General features: G+C 45.9%; 1 protein-coding gene across 1 annotated transcript in view; it reads left to right on the forward strand.

Annotated features, from left to right (window-relative positions):
* Positions 1-27283, forward strand: part of RNF169 (ring finger protein 169) — a 56904-nt gene extending 29621 nt beyond the window's left edge. Inside the window, exons 2-6 of the mRNA XM_058663583.1 lie at positions 2838-2911; positions 9194-9340; positions 13044-13162; positions 23698-23797; positions 24224-27283. Coding sequence (XP_058519566.1) covers positions 2838-2911; positions 9194-9340; positions 13044-13162; positions 23698-23797; positions 24224-25408 — 1625 coding nt within the window. The 3' untranslated portion in view covers positions 25409-27283. The remainder of the gene's footprint in view (positions 1-2837; positions 2912-9193; positions 9341-13043; positions 13163-23697; positions 23798-24223) is intronic.
* The last annotated feature ends 554 nt before the right edge of the window (positions 27284-27837 follow it).

Raw genomic sequence — 27837 nt, forward strand, 5'->3', positions numbered from 1 at the left:
GCACAGTCCTTTTTTCCTTATCATTTTTCTAAACAATCAGTGTAACAGCTGTTTCCCCAGCATTTATGTTGTCTGAGGTGCTGTAAGTATTCAGAGATGATGAGAAGTATGGTATATACAATGGTGTGCATAGGTTACATGCAAATGGCAAGTGGTTTTATATAAGGAACTGGAGCATTATGGATTTCCTTATCCTTGGAAATCCTGTAGCCAATCTCTTGTGTACAGAGGAGAGATGTATAATCCATTTCTCAGATACATGCATTCATATAAGTAGATACAGTCACATTTGTCAACTCTGTTGTCCAGCCTATCATTTGGATTAATTGCTCCTTATAATCCTAATAGTTTTTACTGTGTTGTAGATTCCTACAGGTCTGATTGTTGTCTCTTCCTGATGTATACCTACGAAAAGAAAGTTAGAAAGTTTTTATTCACAAGGGGCCAAGATAGTAGAGCTTTGTGGTAAGGGGGAGAGATGGAACTCAACCCTATTGGTTGCATTTTTAACCATTATGCAATTTCCCTCTTGAATTATTAATGTTTTGCTTCTGGCTTTGCCATGTGTTAGTTCTGTGGCCCTGGACAAGTCATCTGACACCTCCGTTTCCTTCCTGTAAAATGGGTATAATACGTTCCATGGCTTCTGTGACAATTCATCAAGAAAATGTGCATGAAGCATGTCTCTGTGTGTAGTGGAGTCTTAGTAAATGCATGTAAAGTTGGTTTTTGTTGTTGTTGCTTTTCTCTCTCTCCTTTTCTTTTCAAGCATCTTACTGAAAGGACTGCTTACCTGGAGTTGGAACTGTGCCTTGAGTGATATGGCTAAGATAGTCATCCACATTTTTTTTTTTCTTTTTATGAAGCTGGGTGAAGGTGATGGTTAAGATGCCTAACAGCTCTCTGGTGCTTGGTTAAGCTTTTCATTTCTGGCTTGTGTATCTGCATTAGGTCTGTTGTTTCTGTGTAAGTGTCTTCCACGGTCTTCAGGGTCCTAAACAAGAATCCTCTCAAAATGGTTAAGACTCCTGAAAAAGGACAGATGGCAACATTTTTCTATCAACTTCGGTGATGTGTGGTTACTAGTGAGTTTTAAGGTTAATGCTCTATTTAAATGGCTGACACTGCATTAGAAGGTGTAAACATTTAAGGAGGCAGGAGGGTTTACTTCTTTTCGATGGCATTGAAGACATTTATTCCTGTTTTAAAAAGGTATTTATTTGAAAGGCAGAGCAGAGAGGGACAGACAGAGCTGGAAGCGGGACAGACTGAAGCCTGGAGTCGGGAATTCAATCCAGCTCTCCCATGTGGGTGGCTGGAACCCAAGTCCTTGATCACAACCGCTCGCTCCCAGGGCGCTAATTAGCGGAAAGGACATGAATACCAGCTCTTTGACAGGGGAGGGCAGCAAGCCAAGTGACATTGTAACCCCAGAGCCAGTGTCACTTTCATATTTATCATCTATATATGTGACCAACATGTGTTGTGTACCTTCTATAGGTCTGATGCCTCACATTTTAAAAAATACATAGAAAAAGGAAGAGAAGTAGAATTCCAGCTGAGAAAACAGCATAAAAGGTTTAAAGTAACTTATGCTATGACTAAATGGTCAAGAGCTGACAGCTATATCCAAAGAACCTTGAAGGACATGTCAAAGTTTTTATTTTATCTGGTAGGCTAATTAGAATCCCCGAAGGGAGGCAAATGTGTGGCATGGTGGTCAAGTTCTACTTGGGACACCTGCATCCCATGTTGGAGAAGGTAGGCAAGATCTAGATATTCTCTGGTTCAGCTTCCTGTTAATAGGTACTCTGGGAGGCTGCACATGATGGCACTTGGTACTTGGGTCCCTGTCATGCACCGTGGTGGACATGAGTAAAGTTCTAGTCTCCTGGCTTGTGCCTGGCTCATTCCTGGGTTTAGAAGCGTATGGGGAATGAACCAGTGGATGATTGATCTCTGTCTTTCTGCCTTTCAGATAAAACGGGGGTGGGGAAGAAACATTAAAACTGATGAACGTTTTGAGAATATATTAGGTTATATACTGAAAAATATGTACAGAATTCAGAGACATACTTTGACAATAATAGTAATAAAAAATAGGGGCCAGTGCTGTGGTGCAGTAGGCTAATCCTTTACTGGTGGTGTTGGCATCCCATGTAGGCACTGGTTTGTGCCCCAACAGCTCCATTTCCAATCCAGTTTTCTGCTTATGGCCTGAGAAAGCAGCAGAGAATGGCTCAAGTCCTTGGGTCCCTACACTCGTGGGGGAGACTTGGAAGAAGCTCCTTGCTTCAGGTCAGCCCCCCTCTAACTGTTGTGGCCATCTGGGGAACGAGTCAGTGGAAGGAAGATCTCTCTCTGTCCTCTCTGTGACACTGCTTTTCAAATAAATATAAAAATTTTAAAATAAAGTATAATGAGTAAAACTTCAGTTCATTTAAAATGTTACTGACTAACATTTAACTAGGAATTTTGAACATAGTTCTTCCTGGGGTCTTTTATCACAGATCACCTTCCAGACCACCTTCCCCCTTCTTATTTCTGCAGCACGTGGTGTCACCAGACTTACAACTGTGTGTGTTTGGTACCCGTTTTCCAACATGGAGCTTGTAGGATTCATGACGGCGAGAACTTTATTGACTGTTCTTCTTAGCATGTGTTGCCTGATTGGGAACCTTTGATAAGTATTTGTTAAATGAATGAGGACTACTTCAATGAAGATTGCCATCATTTCTTAATGTGTTTTAGGATTGGAGAATGGGGCAACAGCAGGACAGGGTGGTCCTTCCTGTAATGTCCTGTTAAGAAGTATTTTCTTGTTCCCTTTCCTTTAGAGTTTATCTTCAGAGCACCAATCAAGCTAAGCAAGCCCGGGGACCTTCGTGAGGAGTATGAAAACCTGAGAAAGGTATAACGTACAAAGTATCTTGACCTTCATTTTCTTTCTTTTTTTTTTTAAAGATTTATTCATTTTATTACAGCCAGATATACACAGAGGAGGAGAGACAGAGAGGAAAATCTTCCATCCGATGATTCACTCCCCAAGTGAGCCGCAACGGGCCGATGAGCCGATCCGAAGCCGGGAACCTGGAACCTCTTCCAGGTCTCCCACGCGGGTGCAGGGTCCCAATGCATTGGGCCGTCCTCAACTGCTTTCCCAGGCCACAAGCAGGGAGCTGGATGGGAAGTGGAGCTGCCGGGATTAGAACTGGCACCCATATGGGATCCCGGGGCTTTCAAGGCGAGGACTTTAGCCGCTAGGCCACGCTGCCAGGCCCGGCCTTCATTTTCATAAGTGTGTGTCACCTGATGCATGCGAGGTACTCTTGGCACCTAGAGTATTTGTCCATAAATCACATGTGCTAGTTTTCCTTGTCTTTAAGTGTTCTTCTAACTTCACTTAGCTGATGTTAATCTTTTATCACTTTAACTCGGTTAAGTACTTCAGAGAAATGTAATGTAGGCCAGTAAGGGAATACTGAAATAATTTTCATAATTAGTTAATGTTTACCAGTGGGAAAGCTTTTAGTGGTGTCTGTATCATCTGGGGTTTTGTTTTCAAGTTAATTGTCTGGAGTCACCTACAGAATTAAGACTTTAAACAGCCTGGGAGTAAGTATGCTGCTGGCTTTGTTCCCCTGTTCTCCTCTAATTGATTAAGTAATCATTCTGCATGTGGATAAATTTTGTAAAGGTGAGTAAGTAATTCACTTAATCTGAACCAGGCATCATCACAAAAAAAGCTGAGGCAGGCTAATAACTCTTGTGGCATATTCTAGTGAATGAAAAGTCAGTATTTAAAAAGGTTGTGTTGAAGACAAAACAGAGAGCAGTGTTTAATTACTGTTTATTATTTGACCTATTTTTTTAAAAGTTCTATAGTATTCATTATAGAACCTTGGTATTTTTTAAAAGATTTTATTTATTTTTATTGAAAGGTAGATTTACAGAGAGAAGAAGAGACACAGAGAAAGATTTTCTGTCTGCAGGTTCACTCCCCAAGGGACCGCAGTGGCCAAAGCTGAGCCAATTCAAAGCCAGGAGCCCGGAGCCTCTTCCGGGTCTCCCATGCAGGTGCAGGATCCCAAGGCTTTGGGCTGTCCTTGATTGCCTTCCCAGGCTACAAGCAGGGAGCTGGATGGAAAGTGGAGTAGCCAGGATACGAACCAGTGCCCATATGGGATCCCAGCAAATGCAAGACGAGGACTTTACCTGCTAGGTTATCGTGCTGGATCCTCTTTATTATTTATTTATTTATTTATTAAAGACATTTTTTTCTTTGGATGCCAGAGCAACAGTCAGAATGAGTGAGATCAAGTGAGAGAGTGCTAGCTTTTGTCTTCTAATTCGCTCCTCAGATTGTTGCATTAGCCAGGTCTGGGCCAAGGAAAAGCCTTGAGCCAGAACTTCATCTAGGTCTCCCATGTGGCTGCACCTCCCAGGCACTTGGGCCATCATCCTCTGCCTGCCCAGGCTCATCAGGAAGCTGGTTCAGAAGTGGAACAACCTGCATATGAACCCAGACTCTGATGGTGTTGCAAGTGGAGGCTTAATCCATGGCACCCCTATCTTCCCTTTAAACAAAAGTGCCTCTTTCACATTGATATTGTAAGGTTTTTGCTTGTTTTTCATTTTCCTGTTTTTTTTTTAAAGATATATTTATTTATAGGCAATTAGAGATAGAAAAATCTTTTATCTTCTGGTATACTCATTTAGTTACTACATGGCCACAATGATTGGGGTGGGCTAAGATGAATCTAGGAACTCCATCCAGGTTGCCTATGTGGCTGGCGGGGGCACAAGTAATTGGACCATAACCTGCTCCCTCCCAGGCACATCAGCAGGGAGCTGGATTGCATGCTTCACTTCTGGGATTTGAGCCAGCTCTCCAGTTGGGGAGGTTAAGGTTAAGCTGTTGCCTGCAATGATGGCCACAAGGTTTCATTTCTTTTTAAATCTCTTACAGAGATTTTTTTTTCTGTATGGAAAGGAATTACAATGATTTCAGTAACTCTTGAAATCTGATAGTATTAATCATTCACCTTCTTTTTTTTCCAAGTAATTTTGGGTATAGATTTTTTTTGCATATCCACCTGAGTTTTATAATCAGCTTCCTATTTTCCTACAATAGAAACCTGGGATTTTGATTTGACTTGCTTTGAATCTATATTCACTCTGAGAGAATTGGCATCTTAATAGTATTGGGTGGTCAGCTCCATCAACATGGCTTATCTTTCTGTTTGTTTTTAAATTTCCCTACCTTATGTTTTGTTTTTTAGTTTCTAAATCCTTTGACAGGTTCATTTTAAATATTTCTATACTTTGATCTTACTATAAGTGCAATTTTTTACATTTCATTTTCTAAGTAGTTCAAGTATATAGAAATGCAATTAATTTTTTTTAAGAAATGCAATTAATTTATATATTCTTTCCTACAACATTACCAAACTTCTAAAAAAATTAATTCTAGTAGCATTTTTGTAGACTTCAGTGGATTTTTCTCCAGGGAAGATCATGTTGTCTTGAAGAAATGACTGTTATTTAATAAGCGGACTCTACTGCTAGATTTCAGGACTTACTGTGTTTCCACAGTCATGCACAGAGTCTGGCACTGGCACAGTGGAAAGTCATGTAAACCAATGGAACAGAAATAATCCTGGAATAGACCCACTCATTTGTGATTTTTTTTTAGCCTGGGATGCTGCTACAATACCATAGATTAGGTGGCTGGTGAAGTAATTCACTCCGCCATGTTGGAGACTGGGACATCCCAAATGAAGGCACTAGCAGGTCTGATGTCTGCTGACAGTCTTCTCTGTGGTTAGCAGAGAGGCCTGTCGGCTTACGTCCTCAGGTGGTGGAGCAGACGGAGAGGGAGGCAGGGAGGAAGCACGCTCCGTGGTGTCTCTCCGGTCTCCACTTGCCCAGGTACTTGCTGTCAAAGCATGGCCGGGAGAGTTGTCCAATTTGCTCTGCCTCCATGGTACCAGACATCCTCTGCAGGCCTCAGTGAATTGGTTGTCATGTCTCCCATGTGCATCTGGGCATGTTGTCTACTGCACAGGCTTCAATAACTAAGTAGACCCAGTTCTGACGTAAGCACTCCATCAGATCACAAGTGCTGGGTTGGAGTTTTGAGTCCTTGTTCCAGTTGCAGGGATGGGAGGGAGCGGTCTCCAAAGAAGTCTCACAGAGATGACCCCAGACCTGACTCCTGTGTGTGCCAGCTGGTATAGGGTCTGTCTCAGTCTGTCACCCATGTCAGCCTACACACACACTGGTGGTTGCAATTGCATGGTCAGTCTGTCCCCAGCCCCATCTCATACATAAACCAATGGATGCTGTGGCCCAGCCCATCCCTGCCCACCATACAACCTCTAGAACATTAGTGGAGACTGCAACCTAGCTGGGGTGACTCAATAACCCTGCTAGGTCTGCACTCAGCCCCGGTTTTGTGCCTGCTGATGTGTGCGGTAGACTGGTCTAGTTCATCCCATATCCCACGTTGTTCTTGTGCACGTCAATGGACATTAGAGCCTAGCTCAGCCTCACCAACCCCGTTATCCAGCCCATGTTAATGCTGGCAGGTGCCACTGCCTGTCAGGCCAGGCCCGCCCCCAGTCCTGGTTCCCATGCTCACTGGTGGGAGCTATAGCCCATCAGAGGGGTGCCCACGGCTTCTTTACTGGGCCCACGCCCAGTGTCAGATCTTTCAGTTTCCAGGTGATTCTGTGGTAAGGCCTGATAGGACTTGCCCCAGTCCCAACACCTGCTCGCCAGTGCTGAGACAAAGCCTGACCCGCCTGCACTTACTTTGGCTCATACATGTACCAGTGGATATGGTCACTTGACCAAGCTTGGCTGTTCACCCAACCTAGCTCACATGCAGGTCAGCAGGTTTTGTAGCCCTACCTGGCCTAGTCTCATCCAGTCCCAGCTCTTACACTCACCAGTGGGTGCAGTGGCCCAGCAGGAGAGTCTGCGCAAGCCCTCATCAGACCTTCTCCCACCCAGTCTCATGTGTGCTGGTGGGTTCTGTGGCCCAGTATGGCATATCTCGCTTCACCTTGGCATTCACTGGCAGGTGCTACAGCCTGGCTTGGCTCAGTCTGCCCATAATCTCAGCTTATGGTGGCAGGTGCTGCAGCCTAGCCTAACTCAGCCAGCCCACAGTCCCGGCCCTAATGTAAACTGGCTGATGTTGCAGCCTGGCCTGTTTTGCACCCCATCCTGGTTCTCACATCTGCCAGTAGGTGTTGTGAACTGGCCCAACCTGGCCCTGCTTCCAGACTTGGGTTGCATGTATGCTAGGGTTCTTGGCCTAGCTTGACTCAGCCCACCTCCTGTCCTGTCAGGTACAGTGGCCTGGCCTACCCCATACTCAACTCTTGCATGGTTCAGTAAGTACTGAGATCTAATGCAGCCCGTCCTACACCTACCCTGGCTCCTGTGAGCACTAGTAGGTGCTGGAGCCTAGCCCAGTCTGGCAAACCCCAGACTAAATCCACACCCATGCCAGGGGATGCTGCAACTATATCCAGCCTAGTTTGCTGCCACCATTCCTGCTCTCATTCTTACTAGTGGGAACCGCAGCCCAGCAGGGGCATCACCTTAGCTCGCCTACCAGGCCTGCTCCCAGCAACAGATCTTGTGTGTGCTAGTGGTTGCTCTGATCCAGCCTGGCATAACCTATCACCCAGCTTAGCCCTTGCCATTGGATTCTGCAGTCTGGCCTGGCCTGCCCCCAGTCCCAGTTTTCACTGGTATATGCTGCAGCCTGGCCCTGTACAACCTGTAGGTGTGATGGCCCACACTCCATCCTGGCTCCTGTACATGCCAGTGTGCTAGTTTGGCCTAGCCCTGCCTGGTCTGTGCCCCCAGATCCAACCCACACACCTGCCAACAAGTGAAGCAGCTGACCAATACATAGCCGACTCACAGGCTCACAAGTGTGAGCTACTGCCTACTGGGGGAGTTCCCCCGAGTTGTAGCAGGGGCCACTCCCAGATCCAGATCTCATGTGTGCCAGCAGACGTTAGACCCTTATCTGGCACAGTCTGCCCCCTAGTGTTGGCCTTTGTATGTGCTGGTGGATGTTGCAACCCAGCATGCCCCATACCCAATTCTTGGGTGTGCCTGCAAGTACTGTAGCCTGGACCAACCTGGCCTGTTCCCAACTCTAGTACCCATGAGTGTTGGTGAGTTCCATGGTCATGCCTAAATCAGTCCATCACCATTCCTAGCCCTCAAGCAAATCAGCAGGTATTTCAGTCTGACAGGAGTGAGCCCACAAATGCCCCACAGAATCTGCTCCTTGACCCAATTCTCTCATGAGCTGGTTAGTTTCATGGCCTAGCCTGACATAGTTCACCTCCTGCCCCAACATTCACTGGTGGGTACTATGGTCAAGCCCTGTCAGGCAGGTTCACCAGCCATAGCTTTTGTGTGCTGCGTTAGGTGGTGGTTGATGCCAGTTAGCCCATCTCAGGTCTCCCACGTATGTGGGTGCACTGTTTGGCCCTGAAAGATCCTCCAGGTTCCCTCCTCCAAACAAGCCCCCTCAGCCCCCTCATTCCCCTGCAAGTGCAGTAGCCTGGTTAATGGCGATCCCCCAGAAGTCACTGCTCCCCTGCCATATTCTCCCTCAGCAGTTCTCCCTCCCACACACCTCCAAACCCACTTCCCTGAGCAATTCACAGCCCCCCATGCCCATCTGAGCACACAGATCCCCAAGCCCCGTCATCTGGTAGTGTGTCGTATTGACATGGGGCCCTGCCCACCTGCATGGGACCCGGACAAATTCAGGCACAGGTCCCCAGATCCTGTGTGCTGCTGTACTGGCGTCTTCCCTCACATATCTTAAAAAAAATCTATGCTGGCACACTGGTATAGTTAGCACAAATTTGGCATTAACCAGGCCTAGAATGCCCACCAGCTGTTAGCTGCTTCTCTCCTAGCAGTACTTGTCCTAGATACAAGGCAACCTAGGCAGTTGCCTATAGCTGAGGCCTGCCTCTCTCTCTCTCTCTTTGTCTCTGTCTCTGTCTCTCACTGGTAGATTTACCAAGTAGGTAAGAAAACCAGTCATGAAACTGCCATGTGGCTGTTTGTAGTAATAGACTACAGAGTAAAAGGTATATTTAGGTCCAGAGTTTAAGTTTTACCATTTCTGTGTGATTTGTGTTTTCAGCTCAGAGAAGAAAAGTTACAGGAGGAAAAAACCTCTGAAGATCAAATCTACAAGCCATTACCAGAGGCTGCTGAAGCAGGGAAAAAGAAAACGGAAGAGCAGAGGAAAAGGGATGAGTCCTCAGTCCCGAAAACAAATCGAGAACATGTAAGTTGCTCACCTGTTAGCATCAGGAGTTAGCCCAATCAGCACAGACCTGGAATGCGTGTTGATCATGTGGCTTAGGAATAGTGAAAAACGTAACATCCAGATGAGAGCTGTGGAAAGGGACAGTGAAGTTTGTGGAAAGATTAGGGAACATATTTGAAGGGGGCAGGGGAAGGTGAGAGGAAAACTCTTGTTTCATAGACTACTTGTGATGAGTTTTAATTTATGTATTGTGTCCTTCTGGCTTATTTGATGTTTTAAGTTGTGTATATCTGATATCCTCACCTGGGTTTCGTTAAAGCTTCTATTTTATTTTCCTTGGTCATTGCTGTAAGCAGAGAAGTGCTAGCTAGATATGAGTAGATCCTCAATATTAGGTACGTAATCTAAACTTGATAAAATCTGACTTCTACTGGAGCCTCTACTGGAGCCACTACTGGGGCCAAAAAACTTGTGTATTTAACTTATGTAAGGAAGTGTTATTGGAGGCTCCACTAATTATTCTCAAATGTATAATTATAATTGAGTTTTATTTCTTCAGTAGTCATATTACATTGGACACCTATTATTGCTGTTTGTACTCACCCTATCTTAAAGTCTTATCTTTTAAAAATGCTTTGTGACCCAGGCTTGTTATTTTCCTGGTTATCTTTCTGATTAGTTGGGGTTAATAAAGCTTTGCCCTATAAACACAGGCACTATAGCAAAATAGAAAAATAAATAAATAAAAGCCAGCCATCTACCTCTTAGGTAAGTCCCAGGAGTGCAGCCACCAACTCTGGCCAGGTTACTTAATTTCTCTGTGCTCCTGGTTTAATTTTTTTTTTTTTTTTTTGGTAAATATATCTTTCTTTACCTGCAAAAATCGAAGCAAGGAAGCTCTTTGGGTTTAGTGGATTTGCTAACTGCCACATGTGTGTGGAGTCTTCTCAGTCCAGTTGTAATAATAACAGCAGTACTTGTTATTATTTGCTTATTATTCAAAGTAGCCACTTGGCAGTTTAACAAGCATGAGGACTTACATGCTCCTGATGCTCTAAATATTACCCCACAGAAGGCAGAAGGCTGTTGCCGGAGAGGACCAGCTTGGCTGGCTCCCTGTGCCTTGGTCGCCTGCTCTGCCTGGCCTGGCCAGACCAGGGTTCCACCCTAACTGACTCTACTGTTAGTTGATGTCAAGATTAGGAAATTGCTCTGGCTGTTTGTTTTGCCATTACAGCTTTGAAAAGAAATCAAGTGCATCATCCTCATTTTTGTCTCAACAGAAGTATGCATTTTAATATTCATTTACTGGTTGTAGCCAATTTCACACAATTCGCTGATGTAAAACATATTGAATATAATCTGAGAACACTTCAAGTTTTAGATTTTTGTGATTTTTTTTTTAAGACTTTATTATTTCTTAAAGTTTTTACAAGACTTGTTTGAGAGGCAGAAAGACAAAGAGAAGGAGAGTGCTCACTGGGCTGGGATAGGCCTGGCTGCCTGGGCTGGGCTGGGCTCATGGCTGGAGCCAGCACAATCAAGGTCTCCCACATGGGTGGTAGTGGTTCAATTACTTGAGCCCTCACTGCTTCTTCCCAACATCTCTGTTAACATAAAACTGGAGTCAGGAGCCAGAGCTGTCTATCAAACCCGGCACTGCTGTGTGGTACATGAGTGTCTTAACCACCAGGCTAAATGCTTGCCTCTTTTTCAGAATTTTAAATGACTGCATCCTTAGAATATGTCCTAAAGTTTCTGGTTTGAGCAAATAAATAAATAAATAGATAAATAAAAAAGAAAAGAAAAAATCCGCTTGGTTGGCTTATGTTCCATTAAGCTGGGACCCAGGAGCTGGAGTTGAAAATCAAACCCAGGCGCTCTGGATTTGGGTATGGAAATCTTAACCACCCATTTTTCCACAATGTTTTCAAGTACCCTCATAATATATGCACTATACTAGTATATTGTTTTCCTTTTCAGAAAATGCAACCTAATGTACTTTTTTTCACCTGTTTTTTCGTTAGCTTTCTAGTTAATCCATGCTATTTTGTAGACGTTTGCCTGCAATTCTTGACTGTAGAATATATTGAATTTATTTAATTAGCATTCTGTTCATATTTTGCTAACATAAACACCAGTGTGAAGAATTCCACTTGTCCTGTCAGTTCCTGAGTGTAAATGACAGTGTCAGAGGTAGTATCCTTTGTAGCAGTTAGGGTATTTCTGACTCAGCTACTCTCCAGCAGTCCCAGAGAACACTAAGACTAGCTCCCTCACATTTTACCTGATTTTTTTAAAGGTATGGCAGTCTTAGGTGCAACTTTCTCATATATGCACATTTTGTGTCATTTTAGGAGTCTAGTTCTATAGGCTGTTTTTTTTTTATCAAGGTAAATGATAAGAAGTCAATGTTTTCCTGTCTTAGAAAGTTGAGAAGAGTATGTCCTGTGAAATTTGATCATGTATTAGCGCTGTTGAAGTTTCTCCAGTGAATATTTTGTACAGTAGGGTTCTCCAAAGAGCAGTGCTGTACAAAACCGACAGGCTTTGCTGAAGCTGGAGCCTTCCACCTCTCAAAGGCCAGCTGTCAGGAAGGGTAGCCTATTGTGTGTGTATGGCCCATCAGGCTAGAGGGTAGCAGAGTCCAGGGAATGGAGGAACACTGATCCTGATGATGTCTTGCTCATCTGTATCTACAGCTTTGATAGTCATTTGATTATTAGATATCTGGTTAATTATTAGATGATGAGGCATTTATTGTTTTTCTACTAACTATGATATTGAAAATTTGATTTGAAAGATGGCTCTTGCTTTCACAGAGCTTAGTGTATAAAGCAGAACACAGACGTCTAAATAGAAAGCTACAATCCAACGTCATTAGTTTCCACCTGTCTGAAAGTAAGAAGACTCACACTGAACCACCAGGCAAAACCTCACTAAAAGGCATAGATATATAAAATACACTTATAAATGTAAATTGAAAAACCTAAAAAGGGACTACAAGGTGAAATGAAGATCAGTGAATGGGAAAACTGATTCTTGGGGTACTTGGAAGACCTTCCAGAGAAAATGATATTTAAGATCACCTGGAAAGGTGAGTGAGGATGTTCTAGGCACAGAATGCACCTAGGGGTTGTAGGCCAAGGAGACAATCCTGGAAAGACAGTGGCACATGAGCTATAGGATTTTGTTTGTTTGCTGGAAAGATAATTCTTGGTATGAAGAGTATTGAGTGAAGAAAACCTGAAGCGAATGAGAGCAGTAGGCAGACTGTTGAAACAGGCAGAAGATGGTGAGTGGCAGTAGTCACCTGAAAGACATTTTCCGAGTAGAGTGGACGTAGTGTAGAAGCTGTTTTGGAGGCTGATGCTCTGAATTTACCACAGATCTTACACGTTCATTAACTCTAATTCCAGGCTAATTCCTCTGAGCCTCAGTTTTCCATATGTCACAGGGAATCTCTGCTTTTAATGGAACTGATATAAAGAATGAATTAATTAAAATACTTAAAGTGCCTCCTAACTGCCGTCCACGTGACTTACTATGACTTAGAATTTAGCCCTCGATGGCATTGAGGTTCTCTGGTTGGTGGCAGGGCTTAGCAATTGGCAGCTGCGACTGGAACAGAGAGGAGATTTACAGCCATCGGGAACCCCATCCAGGGTAAACCTCGTGGGACTCCCACATGGACCGTGCTGTCTCCCTGTCTCCCCACCAGTGTCCTGCACGGCTCTCAGACTCTGAGAATGAAGAACCTTCTCAAGGCCAGATGACGCAGACTCACCGCTCGGCGTTTGTTTCCAAGAACAATTCCTACTCCTTAGCTTTCCTGACCGGGTAAGAGACCTGATCCTGAATTCAGTCAGGATTCTTTCATGGGGGCGGGAGGAGGGAGGGATTTAAAGATGAAAGAGCCTCAAGGATAAAGATATTTGTTGTAGCTACTTTTGGAGACAGGAGGCAGGTGGGAGATGGGGAAAGAGACAGAAACTGATTTTCTTTCTTTCTTTTTTTTTTAATTTTATTTTTGATGATGTTTACATAGTTAAGAAGGATGCAAGCTCATGTGAACTGCTGATTAGGGTGGGAAGAGTCCAGGAGTAGGGGAAAGTACATGAGACAGTTGTTTCTAATTTTCTTTTTCTTCTTCCTGTATCAGGGGAAGCAGTGAGAGAGAGGGAGAAGGCCACACCATTATCCTAACTGCATCAGGGAACTGATTTTCAGATATAGTATAGAAAGAAATGGCTGACCTGTATTTCTGAGGAAAGTGAGAGGTACCCGTTCCTGACATCCCCAGACACCTCAAGACCTTCATCAGAACTTCTTGGCTCTATGGAGGCAGGAAGGGAGAACTGAATGACTGCCAGATGTTGGAGGGAGTAGGGAAGGCCTAGATGGCAGGCGGAAAGGATGGGGAGATGGGAGGAACAGAAAAGAGGGGGTGGAGGATGGGGAGGGGAAGGAAGGAAGGAATCATGGCATCACTTACTCATTCACTCCGCACAAGTTTTGGAAACAGCTACTACATGCCATGCCCCTGTTTCTGTACAGAACTACAGAGACAGTCTGTTCCTTGTGTATCTTGTTTGCAGCTGCCGTGACTTCCCTGTATCCCCAGCATTCAGCACCGTCTTTCCACCGGCACAGGTGTCAGCGCTCTCATTTTTGTTCTTGCTGCCTTTAGGGACACATCACCTAGACCCTTTCTACCCTCTAAGGAGTTTCCTGTCATTCCTAAGTAAGTTATAAAGCAGCTTTGAATTTTAGAAAATGCTGCCTGTTGCGACCACTGATACCAGTCTGTTTCTGAAGCCTTTTTCTGTGTATTATTTTAAAAAGTATTTCTTTATTCTTTTTGTTGGAAAGGCAGATTTACAAAGAGAAGGGAAGACAGATCTTCCACCCGCTGGTTCACTCCCCAAATGGCTGCAATGGCCAAGCCGAGCCAGTCTGAAGCTAGGAGCCAAGAGCTTCTTCAAGGTTTCCCCATGGATGCAGAGTCCCAAGGCTTTGGATCATCCTCCATTTCTCTCCCAGGCCACAGGCAGGGAGCTGAAGGGGAAGTGGAGCAGACAGGATACGAATTGGCACTTACATGGCACACGGAAGGCACGGGGAAGATTAGCAGGACTAGACAATTGAACCATTGAACTGGACCCTCCGTGTAGTCTCTTGGAGTAGTTTGGTTGTCTTCTGCTATTCGCTAAATCTTCCTTGCCCTTAAACACTTGTCTTTTTGAGGGTGTTGGTGGCTCCTGCTCCAGGCAGGCCTTTTCTATATAGAACCTTTACCCACACACTGACCTCTGCTGAACGGCCATTAGACTGGAGCAGCTTGGCCATCTAGGTCTATTGTCCTTTCCATTTATGACCAAGGTGGTCTCTTTTATTTTTATTTTTTAATTTTTATGATGTTTATAGAATTGATCAGGGTGGGAAAGATCAAGGGTTAGGGAAAAGTGAGTGTGATCATTGTTTCCAAATTTTCTATTTCTTCTTCCTGTGTCTGAGGGAAGCGGGGAGGCAAGAGACCACACCTAACCTCCCAACCGCCCCAGTACATGGGGATAGGGCATGGCCACCCGATATCAACCTAGAGTCTCCGGTGTGGAACATGCTCTGATGGTTCTGCCCATGTGGTTTTGATAATTCTGAAGTTATGTTGATATTTCCACTCCAAGGACGAAGAAACCCTTCCAATATCCTTTGACTGACATAGTCCACCTCAGAGTGTCCATTCGCCCCAGGTATTTGCTGTCATCATTTGACTGGGGTAGTTGTCCAATTTATTCTGTCCTCCTTTCTCTGCTATGGAACCAGATGTCCTCTGCAGGCCCTGATGCACTGCCATATCCTCCGTGTGCATCAGGGCCTGCTGGGCCACTGCTCCATCTTTTCTAAGATGGGACAGTTGGTGTGATGAACTGGAACACTAAATGTCCTCCAAATTAAAAAAAAAAAAAATACAGCGTTGCTCAGCTGAGAATTGTCAGCTGCTGAGCGTGTGTGTGGATTTTCCCAGTAACAGTGCACACAGCTTAGTGATGGTAAGAGGGGTCTTCCAGAGAGAGAGGTTGAATCATGCATTCCAGTCAAGCCACCATGACTTAGAAACAGTAAGCTTGTGTTAAAATCTGAGTGCTGTGCCAAGAAAAACTACCCCAATTAGTTGGACAAGTGAATAGTTCCAGTCTCCACTCTTCTAATTCATTCTCTTAAGGCAAGGTAGGGTGGGTGATGAGTGTTAGGGTAATATGCCATTGCTTAAAAAATGTCTAGCAAGGAACTCTAATGGGAGTCCTCTCTGATGGGAGCAAAATTGCAAAGCCTATGCCGAGGAGGGTGTTTTCAATCATGTGTGTCCTTGGAACATCTGCCATGGTTTTTTCCTGCTCCTAGCCTGTCCTCCTCTTATTTTATTATTTTTTTAAGTGATTTATTTTTATTTGAAAGGCAGACTTACAGAAAGAAGGAGAGAAAGAAAGATCTTTCATCTGTTGGTTCATTCCCTAAATAGCCACGGTAGCCAAAGCTGAGCCAATCAGGAGCCAGAAGCTTCTTCCAGCTCTCCCATGTGGGTACAGGATCCCAAGGTTTGAACCATCCCTTCTCTGCTTTCCCAGGTCAGAAACAGGGAGGTAGATGAGAAGTGGAGCCTCTGGGACACAAACTGGGATACTGGAACTTTCAGGTGGAGGATTAGCTAATTGAGCCATCCTGTGGACCCCCATCCTGTTCTTTTTCAACCAGCCACAGTGCAATGAATTAATAGGAAAACATTTGCTTTAGATTTTACTACTAAGAAGTGTTGCAATCAGTATGATGTATATTTATGTACATTCATAAACATATATTTCTAAATGTCAGGATTCACTTTCTACCACATGTCCAAATGTGAGCTGAGTTCAGTTATCATTATGAAAACGATGGCTCGAATTTATTTTGTCTGATTATATTTCTAGGAGATGGTTTGCTGATGTCATGTTCCATGATGTTGGAAAATTAACTATGGTAGTATGAAATGTATCTTTGGTTTAGAATATTTCTTTTCATTTGATAAGGAGAGACCAAGCTTCAATTCCAATTATATCAAGGAAAACTATAGAATTGTAAGTACTGGGCCTGGCACAGTAGCCTAGTGGCAAAATTCTTGCCTTGTATGCATCAGGATCCCTTATGGGTGCTTGTTTGTGTCCTGGTTGCTCCGCTTCCGTTCCAGCTCCCCCCTTGTGGCCTGGGAAAGTAGTGGAGGATGGCTCAAAGCCTTGGGACCCTGAACCATGTGGGAGAGCAGGAAGTTCCTGGCTCCTGGCTCCTGGCTCCTGGCTCCTGTCTTTGGATTGGCTTAGCTCTGGCCATTGCAGCCACTTGGGGGACTGAATCAACAGCCGGAAGATCTTTCTGTCTCTCCTTCTCTATATATCTGCCTTTCTAATACTTCAAAATCAAAGATGCACTCCTAATGAAACTTTTGGACATATCTAGACAATGGGATGATGGACTGTCTGACATTGTTCCGGCAATGTTGGGACACACTTAAATAACAGACTGATGGAATTACAACTCCTTTTGAAGGACTATACCATTGTAACAATATAGGGAAACACAGTCAGGGGGTAGGAATTGGGGGCGGAGGGAGAATCCCAGACTGTAGAATCGTACCATAAAATTCGAAATTTAAGGGCCCGACGGCGTGGCCTAGCTGCTAAAGCCCTCGCCTTGAACGTGCCGGGATCCCATATGGGCGCCGGTTCTAATCCCGGCAGCTCCACTTCCCATCCAGCTCCCTGCTTGTGGCCTGGGAAAGCAGTCGAGGACGGCCCAATACATTGGGACACTGCACCTGCGTGGGAGACCTGGAAGAGGTTCCAGGTTGTGGGAGACCTGGAAGAGGTTCCAGGTTCCCGGCTTCGGATTGGCGCGCATCGGCCTGTTGCAGCTCACTTGGGGAGTGAATCATTGGACGAAGATCTTCCTCTCTGTCTCTCCTCCTCTGTGTATATCTGGCTGTAATAAAATGAATAAATCTTTAAAAAAAAAAAAAGATTGTCAAAAATAAAGGAAAAAAATTTTAAAAATACATCTGTATGCTACACCTCACTGTTAGTATTAACAATTCTTTTCTCTATAACATTTTTAAACTTTTAAAATTTTTATTTATTAATTTTTATTTTAAATTTCGAATTTTTTTTAAAGATTTATTTTTATTACAAAGTCAGATATACAGAGAGAGGAGGAGAGACAGAGAGGAAGATCTTCCGTCCAGTGATTCACTCCCCAAGTGAGCCGCAACGGCCAGTGCGCGCCGATCCGAAGCCAGGAACCAGGAACCTCTTCTGGATCTCCCACGCGGGTGCAGGGTCCCAATGCATTGGGCCGTCCTCAACTGATGTCCCAGGCCACAAGCAGGGAGCAGGATGGGAAGTGGAGCTGCCGGGATTAGAACCGGCGCCCATATGGGATCCCGGCACGTTCAAGGCGAGGACTTTAGCAGCTAGGCCACGCCGCGGGCCCTATTTTTGACAATCTTTACGTAGTTAATTAGGGCACAGAGGTTCAAGGGCTACAGGAAAGTGGGTAAGACTATTATTTCCACATTTTTTTTTCCTGTATCTGGGATAAAGGAGGAGGTAAAGGGAGAAACCCCACCCAGCCTCCCACCCATCCCAGGTCTCTGATGTGGGGCATGCTCCGAGGGTCTTGCTCAAGTGGTTTTGATAGCTCACCAGTTATGAATTGCTGCCAGTGTCACCTTTCCAAGCACGATGAGGTTGCTGCAGAATCCACTGATTGACATAGTCCATTTAGAGTCTCTGTTTGCCCAGTTTTTCACTGCCAACATATGGCTGGGGTAGTTGATTCATTTGTTCTGTCCTCTGTTGTGGTGCCAGGTATCCTCTGCAGGTTCCGATAGACTGCCGTATCCTCCATGTGCACCTGGTTATGCTCTCCACTGCTCCATCTGAGCCTCTGAGGAGGCTCGGCTCTGACACTTGCTCTCCATGGCAGACCATGGAACCTGCACTTCTCTTCATGGTTAGGGTTCTGAGTCCGGCAATTCGATTGGGGAGATCCCCAAAGAAACTTTGTCTGAGGTATTCCCAGACCAGATTCTTGTGTGTACTTGCAAGTACAGGGCCCGGTATAGTCCATTGCCCCAATCAGCTTGTTGATGGCTGTACGACAGTGTAACTATATATTATAGTGCTTACAAAGATAAATTGTATTAAGGTTATTTTTCCACAGTAAAGCAGTTAACATTGTCTATGGTTTTTGGATATTTGCCTTGCTGATTTTTGGTCTATTAAGCAACAATAGAAGATTACTTTTTTCTGCAAATCTGTTTCCTTAAGAGAGTCCATATTAAAATCAAATGAAACCTGCCATTTTTTTCAAAAGATTTTTTTTTTTTTATTGGAAAGGCAAATTAGATTTACAGAAAGGAGAGACAGAAAGCGCTTCCATCTGCTGGTTCACTCCCCAAATGGCTGCAGTGGCCATAGCTGAGCCAGTTTGAAGCCAGGAGCCAGGAGCTTCTCCTGTATTGTCATGCAGATGCAGGGAGCTGGAAGGGAATTAGAGCAGCTTGGACATGAACCGGCATCTATATGGGATCCTGGCACTTGCAAGGTGAGAATTTAGCCATTGAGCCATCACACCAGGTCTGCCATTTGTTTTTCTTACTTACTTTATAAATCTTTCTTTGCTTAAGCACAAAACTGTTTAGACAGAAGTACACAAGTATGACTGATGAGAGAATGGATTCTTTAAGAGTTGCCAGCCTTTTATTGTTTGGAAAAATTCCAGGTGAACAGGATTTTTGTTGCCATATTAATGAAGGTGTACAGTTGTTTGGAAATAAAACTTTTTACAGAAAGGCAAATAAAACAATTGTTAATCCAAGATAATTTATAACTTAACAAAAAATGGTATCTGAAAAAAAAAAGTGATTTGAGACAAACGGGATGTATAATTGCAAAGTTAAATTTTTGTTTCCAGGTTTTTGAAAGCTGGTTTTAATTCATTAATTAGTTTTACAGGAATGAAAGTATTTCCGTTAAAAAAAAGAGTTTTTTGTTTGTTTTAAGGCAGAGTTACAGAAAGAGGGGGAAAGAAAGGGGGCTTTCCATGAACTGGATTACTCCCCAAATGGCCACAATCGCTGGGATTAGGGACCAGGCTGAAGACACACCCCCACACACCCCCCCCCACACCCAGTCACTCATCCAAGCACCAGGCTGAACACACACACACAGTCACACAGTCGCAGTCACTCATCCAAGCACCTGTCAATTCAAAGTGGAATTGATGCAGGCCTGTCTCACTCCACCACTCTACCCTGCGGCAGGAGACTCTGTACTGGATTTCTTGTCTGCCTCTGCATCGGAAGGCTGGTGCCCTTCTGTTCTTGACATGATTTGTATCCTGCCTTATTCCAAGGAGATAGAAGATACTATAAAGGAAGGTGAGAAGCTGGCTGGCTGCCTTGTTGTGTGAGGGACTCAAACCGTTTCCAAGATACAAGGCTTTTTTTTCTGAATAGGGCAATGGAAATGGAGTATTCCTAGCCATCATCAGCAACAAAAAATTTATATAGCCAATGGGGAAGCATTCTGGTACCCCTGTAAATGCCTGAAACCATACCTAGTGTCCAACCCTGTGAGAACTATGTGGGTTTGTTTTGTTGTCCTTGTTTAAGATTTATTTTGCTTATTTGAAAGGCAGAATGACTGATACACTCCATCACTGATACACTCCTCAAGTGGCTACAATGGCTGGAGCTGAGCTAGGCTGAAGCCTGGAGCTCCATCTGGGTCTCCCATATGCGTGTGGTAGTCCAAGTACTTGGGCTATTCTCTTCTGCTTTTCTAGATGCATCAGTAGGAAGCCTGATTTGGAAGTGGGGCAGCCAGGACTTGAACTGTTGCTCACATGTGATGCTGGCATCACAGGCAGTCTCTTAACCCCGCTACAGCATGGTGCCTGTCCTCTATGCTGTATGTTTTCTTATGCACATATATCTGTGATGAAGTTTAATATAAAAATTGAAAAAAAAAATGAACACAGAGTAACAGCAGTAGCTAATAATAAAAAAAGGCAATTGTAGTACTAAATGGTAATAAAGGTATATGAACATGATCTCTTTCTCTCAGGATGCCTTATAAACAGTACCCTCCTTGCTTATGTGATGATATGAGGTGATGCAATCCCTATTTGAGGAGATGACGTGAGGGGAGTGACACTGTGTTGGGTTGCTGAGTAATGATTATATATATGCGCAAAGGCACTGTGCTGCAGAGCAGCTGATCTGATGGCCAAGACAGCCTTGTAGTGAGTGACGTGGGCAGACAGTGTATAGCACATGGCTACCCTGGACAAAGGAGGTGATTTATTTGTGTGGCAAGGTGGGAACTTTCCTCATGCTACTTAGAATGTTGAAGTTTAAAACCTAAGACCTATTTATCTCTGGGATTTTCTGGGTAATATTTTTTAGACCATGGTTTTAACTCTTGGAAAGTGAAACTGCAGAAAATCGGGGACTCCTAGTCTAGCTCATGTCCAGAACAGGGTATATTTGAGGTCTAAAAGAGATTAGTGCTTGATCAGGGCTGGAAGAGAGGAGTTTGGGGGCAGTAAGTGGAAAAAAAAAGCTGTCTTCCTGAAGAGATGGAAATGTTCTAAAGTTGATTGTTGTGATGGTTCAATCATTTGGTAAAGAAGATACTAAAAACCACTTCATTGTACACCTCAAAAATGGTTAAAACTACTAGAGTAGGTCAGATTATTAAAAAAAAGTACCAAGAATACAAGGCTGTAATGAAATCTCAGCCATTGTTGTGTGTGTGACAGCTGCCTAGTGCCTGAGGAAGTGTGCGGTTTCACTCTAGTGTGTGGGAAGGTGCAATGGAGATGAGGGGAAGCATCTCTCACCTTGCCTCCCTGGTAGGACTTGGCCCCGTGAGATCTCAGAGTTTGAGTAGGAGACAAGTGTGGTAGGGGAATGTGAGTGGCACAGCCAGGACCTGAGCTCACACCTTACCATTTGGAGCATCCAGCGTGTTTACAGTGGCTGCCCCGTTGCTCTCTGATTGTATATCCGGCTTGTGGTGGTTGCATGTATGTTTTTAGCTTGACTGGAGACTCCAGAAACCAGCTGGTCTCTTGGCAGTGGAGATTTTAAGCAGATTGCCTCTCAGACCGGGCTACTTCCTCTTGCTGATGAGTTCATCCTGTATTCAGGTAGCGAATGCCTCTCAAGGTGTGTTGAGTCTATTTCCTTGTGTAGTAGATCACTGCAGGGTGCAGTTAGGGCCCAAGCCTTAGAATGAGAGAGATACTGCAGGTTGAAATATTTGCTTCTGCTCCGTGGGACATGGAGATTCACCTTGTTTATTTCTGTGTAAAGTAAGTAGGATGGTACTTACCTCATGGAGTTTCTGTATGGATTATATAAATACAGTGTGGTGAAAACACCTAGCCCAGTCCTCTGACAGATTACAGGTCCCTAATGTAGACATTTTCTTTGCTCTCCTTAAGGAAAATAAAAAGAAGTATTTATGTACGTATTTTTAAGTCATTTATAAAAGTGTACTGAATATATCCACTGTGTGCCAGACATTGTGTCTGGATTTGGGGACATGCACCTGTATTAAGATATATGTACTTATGTGAAAGGCAGGGAGAGATGGATAGAGATCTTCCCATCCACTGGTTCACTCCCCAAATGGCTGCAATTGCTACCGCTGGGCTGGTCTGAAGCCAGGAGCTTCTTCTGGGTCTCTCATGAGAGTGCAGAGACTTGGACCATCTTCTGCTGCTTTCTTAGGTGCATTGATGGGGATCTAGATCAGAAATGGAGCACCTGGGACTCAAACTGATGCCCATATGAGATACTAGTGCCATGAATTGGGGCATATTTTTTTAATTTTTTTTTTAAAGATTTCTTTATTTTATGTGAAAGTTGAATTATGGTGAGAGAGGGAATCTTCTGTTGGCTGGCTCACATTGTGGCCAAATGGCCACAGTGACCAGAGAGGGGCTGGTCTGAAGCTGATAGCCAGGATCTTGTTCTGTATCTCCCACATAGGTGCTGGTGCTCAAGGCCTTGAACCATCCTTCCCTGCCTTCCCATGCCAGCAGCAGGGAATTGGATCAGAAGTGGAGCAGCCAAGATTTGAACCGCTGCCCATATGGAATGCTGGTGCCACAGGCAGAGGAGAAGCCCGCTAAGCCACTGCCCTGGCTCCTGCTATTGACTGTTCTGAGCCAGCTTGTAGAAGCTCTTTGCTTAATGGGTACACTAACAATAGTAGTGATTGGATTTGTACTGTACCTGTATCATATGTGATATTTCTGTGTTCATGACTTGAGTGACTAAGTGTTAACATGTGCACCTTTCTGTAAGAACTTCTTGGGCTTCAGAGCAGGGACATAGTAAGAAAACCCTTTTTCTGTCCTGTCATTCCAATATATCTCGTCTGTATCTGAAAAACGATAGTTTGGTGGTATCAGCAGAAATAGAACTCCAAAACTGTGCCCCACCACAGCATCAGTAAGCCAGCTGATGTAAAAACAGTCAAAACCTGTTTCTTTGGAACTCTGGAAAGTAGGGAATATTTAGCAAGGGGGAACACACACACACTTCTTGATATTTCAGAAACTCCATCAAATTACCAACTGATCACTTAGCTAACAGTTGTCTCCATCTACTGGTCCACTCCTCAGATGTCCATGACAGTCAGAGCTAGGTCAGGCTGAAGCCAGGAACCTGGAATTCAGTGGGAACTCTGTGGGGCTGCCATGTGGGTGGCAGGAGCCCAAGTACTTAAGCCATCATCTGCTGCCTCCCAAGGTGCACATCAGCAGAAAGCTGGAGTGGAAGCAGAGGAGCCAGGAAATGAATAGACTCCCTGGAAAGGGATTGCAGGCACCCCAAGTGGTGACTCAGCTGTCATGCCAAATCCTGCCCCTCATAGCTGATACAGATTGCTTGACGAGGGGTTTGGGTCTAATAAAAGGAACATTTTGTCGTTTGCAAAGGCAATTGACAGCATCTCTCCTGTGAAGGAGGTTAAGTTGTCCTCCATCCAGGCCAGGGCAGAACAGCTGCTGGTCTGCCCCATTTAGGCACAGTCTGGTTTGGAAACAGAAGCTGGAAGCAGTCGTGCTTCCCAGACCACCCTGTCTTTTGGCAGCATTGCCACTGGAACCTGCTTTGTTTGTACATTAACTCATTTTCTGTCGTAGCTACCTGGGAGAGTTGTCCTTCTTGGTGAGTGGCTGAGAAAGCACAGCAGGACTGTCCCCTTTTCTAGTGATGAGTGTCCGGCCTAACTCTGACAGCTTGTTTCTCTCCTGTTCTTCCCCAGGAAGCTGACCTGTATGGCAGAGAGGAGCCAGAGCTGTGGCGACGCCACTCAGGACAGAACCAAGGGCAGACTCAGGGTGGCTGCAGCCAGCAAGGCTAAGGTACAGCCTGGACCCCAGCTTGTGCCACCACATCCTCATCCATGCATACCATGTGCCACAGAGCAGCCCACCCGATGGACACAACAGACAGGGCCCAGAACGCCCTGGCATTGGCGGCTCTACACATGACATCCGGGGAGAGGGTTTGGCTGAGTGGTGGAATGGGTGAAGCTAGGGACATGGAGAAAGCTTTCTGAAGGCTGCAGTTACAACTTTCCGCTTCCTGTCTTAGGTTGTTGTCATTCGGGGTGGAGGGGCTTCTGTGTAAGTGGTATGCTCTTTACCCTAGGGATTTCTCCCTTTTCTTAAGGCTCACGTCACCTCGCTTTCATCCCTCTTCCTGTCCCTTGCTCCATCCTGAAGGAATTATGAAGGAAAAACATGTGTGTTTGTGTATTTATGTATAATTTTCTTGGTCTCTTGCAGGTCACAACTATAACCCCAGCTTCCAACCCCATCATCGGTGTCCTCCTGTCCACCCAGAACAACCGCTGCCTCTCGGCGCCAGACTTGACTGTGGAAAAGCGTCTGCCCTTCAGCTCCCTCTCCTCCCTGGCACCCCTGCATAAGCCAGAGCGCTCCATCAGCCCCGAGAGCAACGACAGCATCTCGGAGGAACTCAACCACTTCAAGCCCATCGTCTGCTCCCCGTGTACCCCTCCCAAGAGGCTCCCTGATGGCCGTGTGCTCAGCCCCCTCATCATTAAGTCAACGCCCCGCAACCTCACCAGGAGCTTGCAGAAGCAGACCACGTACGAGGCCAGCCCACGCGTCCTCAGGAAGTGGGAGCAGATCTTCCAGGAGCGGCAGATCAAAAAGACCCTTTCGAAAGCCACCCTCACCTCCCTGGTTCCTGAAACGGCGGAAGAATCACCAGGGTCGGAAGTTAACCATCCTGGCAGGGAGATGCTTCAGCTGGCAGCAGATCCCGCCCTGTCTGCAGAGCGAGCATCAGCCGAGTGTCCCGGCCTTGTCCCTCACATTGGCCAAACAAAAGCAGAGCAGGATGGTGCAGGACAAAGGAGCCCTGTGGAAACCTCCTGTTGCTCAGAACTCAGAGCAGGGGCTGGTGGGAATGTGCTGGACAGGGGATGGTGTGAGGGGTCCAGGACCACCCCCGAAGCCAAAGCAGACATGATGGGTGTAAGCACGGCCCTGAGAGTCTCAGGGGTGAACTCAGTGCTCCCAAAACACAGTCTTGTGGGCGCAGCCCTCAGACCCAACAAGCAGCTGAATCCTCTGAAGCCCTCTGACCTGGCTAACGGCATCCTAACAGAAGGCCTGGGTGAGGAGCCACCGCCTTCCTCGCGTCGGGGCCGGAAGCGACACTGCAAGACCAAACATCTGGAGCACAATGGCTCCCTGAAGAAATTGAGACCCACCACAATGACGGTGGGGGCAGGGGGCGAGGTGAGCCCTGCTCCTACAGAACCCACAGAGCCCATGCTGCGGGCCTCAATGGAGCAGAAGGCACGGCAGGTGGAGGAGGACCGCCAGCTGGCCTTGCACCTGCAGCGCGTGTTCGACAGCGAGCGACGGACCGTGAGCCGGCGTAAAGGAAGCACTGACCAGTACCTCCTGCGCTCCAGCAGTGTGGCCGGGGCCAAGTAGCACTCAGCAAGTTGTGTGACCTGCAACTCAGAGCTCTTTGGCCTCCAATTATGTCTGCACAAGAACTGAGTGTTCTCAGTTAGGGTTTCTCTTGATGGCAAAGCACTAAGGTGGTTTGGTATGGTGCCGGGCCCCTTCGTGGTTCATGTCCCAAGGGATCTGCTTCTCTGTGTCTTTGTCATCCAGCCTCCTGAGTGACCCACCCACCCCTGAGGGCTTCTGGGCCAAATCTGGCAGCCTCACCTGACATGAGAAGGCTGGCCTTGTTTAGGTGGGTAAGTGGCCAGCGTTGCAAATGGTAGAGGAGAGAGGGGAATACCTTTTGAGATGGGTAGGCCTTCTGACTCCTTCGAGCAGGGTGCTGGTTTAAATCGGGTTTTCAGAGGGAAATTCACCCTCTTTTCCAAGAAGCAGCACAGCTCCTCAGCAGATCCAGAATGAGATGGCCTTTGTTGCTGTCCCCTACCTTCCCCCCCTGTGGCCAACACCAGTCCCCACCCAAGTTAGGGGAGCATGTTGCCTCCACCCACATGAGAGAAGACCATGCAGTTCACGCTGTGTGCTTGGTTGAGCCGGGCTTCACAGAGGCCGGCTGGCTGACTGACTGGCTGGGTCCTCCAGAGGGATCTCGTGGGCCAGAGCCATTAGCCCAAACTCTGGGATGGAACTACAGCACAGGTGTTCGGGTCCTCTCAGCTGCCAGGGGACAGAACCCAGCCTCAGTGCTGGGTCTCCTGACAACAAATCCCATGGATTTTCTACACTGAGAGGTTGCCCAATCGGTTATGCCTGGGGCACACCCCAAGAAAGCTGGCTGGGCCCTATACATCCATGGCGCAGGCTCTGGGGTGGATGAGTCCAGTGGAGGAGATGGAGGGACACAGATGGCACTCTCCTCTCCTCTCCGCCCACAGCTCACAGCCCGTTTCCCTTGGGGCCCCAGCCTGTGAGACATGCTATGATGGGGGCTTCAGAGTGTTTCCCTCAGGGCCCATGGTCCTCGATGAGGCTGATGTCAGGCCCTAGCAACCCATCCTGAGGCCAGGTGAGAAATAAGGCTGAACCGCCTCCATGCTGTGGAAACAAGGTTATCTAGCTGGATGCAGCTGGTAGATTGAGTCCCATGGACCTGCGGGGTTTCTTGTCCTTAGCAGCTGACACCGTGTGTCTTTTGCATCCCTGGTGGTGCTTGGTGCTTCTGCCCATCTGGGCTCATTGAGAAATAGGGATTATGAGATGATTTCTGGGAATCTCAGATGGGCTGGCATTCCTGTGTATATATGAACTGTCACTATAAAATCACATGACTGGCATTTTCACAGACTTGTGTCCCAGTGTGTGCTGTCCTCCTTGAGTAGCCTCTTCAGGATACCGCATCGTTTTCCCAGTGTTGAAACCATAGCTGAGAGCATTACTGGAACTGTCTTCAGTGTCTAGAAACTTCTAGAAACGTAGACTCCTAACAGGCTCTGCCTGGAAGGGCCCTCAGTGGCCATCTGTTCCAGCTGCCGCCTCTTACTAAGGAAGAGGCTGGGGTCTAGGCCTCTGACACACTGGTCACTACAGCACCACCTTCTTTTGGTTCCTCTCAGATTTGCCCTCCGTCTGTCTTCTCAGGGTAGAGCTTGAATCTTTTGGGGTTTGCAGGAGGGAGAAGTTGAAGCTTGAAGCTCTCCAGAAGCTCTCGAAGTCTCTGGGAAGGGGAAGTCTGGAGCCCCAGATGGTGCAGCTGCAGAGCAGGCCTGGCTGCCCCGTGTGTCTTAGAGCTCCCAGAGAAATGTTCGCAAGGTCTCAGGCATGTGATGTGGAGTCCCGTTAGTGACTGCTTGGGTGAGGAACAAATGTTGCTTATCAAAATCTATGTATTTTTGTGTGTGTGTGTGTGTGTGTGTGTGTGCATGCAAGTGTGTGCACAGATGTATGTTTAAAAAGCATGCATCAACCTCCTCACTGTGTGTCCATACCACTTCAGTTCCAGGCCCTACCAGCACGTGGCCTCCCAGGGCTACTGAAGGCACGGGTATGTGCAGAATCAGAAGGGCAGGCCCTGGCCTGCAGAGTGGGGGAGGGTGGCCTTACTAAATGCCCTCAGAGAAAAGCCGCCGGTTACCATTTCTTGTATTACCTTTTCAACAACCATAGTGACTATCATGGAAAGGCTAGTAGAAAAGATGCTTATTTTTCCACTTGCCACCTTGCTGTACCTCTCCAGTAATTTGAAAGAATACTTTTTTCAGTTGGAACTGATTTTGTTTTGGTGTTTAAAAAAACATTTTAATAGATAAAATATATTTTCAATATTTTTCCCCAAGTGAATGCTTTCATTTTAAACAACTGCATAGCAGTACCAGTTTGAAGTTTCAGGTGCAGAGGAACAGTTCCTTGTTGCATAAACATCACAAGTGCTGGGTGTGCTGGCTGACTTGTCC

The sequence above is a fragment of the Ochotona princeps genome, chromosome 4 (assembly GCF_030435755.1).
Source record: "Ochotona princeps isolate mOchPri1 chromosome 4, mOchPri1.hap1, whole genome shotgun sequence".
In the NCBI taxonomy this organism is placed as follows: domain Eukaryota; kingdom Metazoa; phylum Chordata; class Mammalia; order Lagomorpha; family Ochotonidae; genus Ochotona; species Ochotona princeps.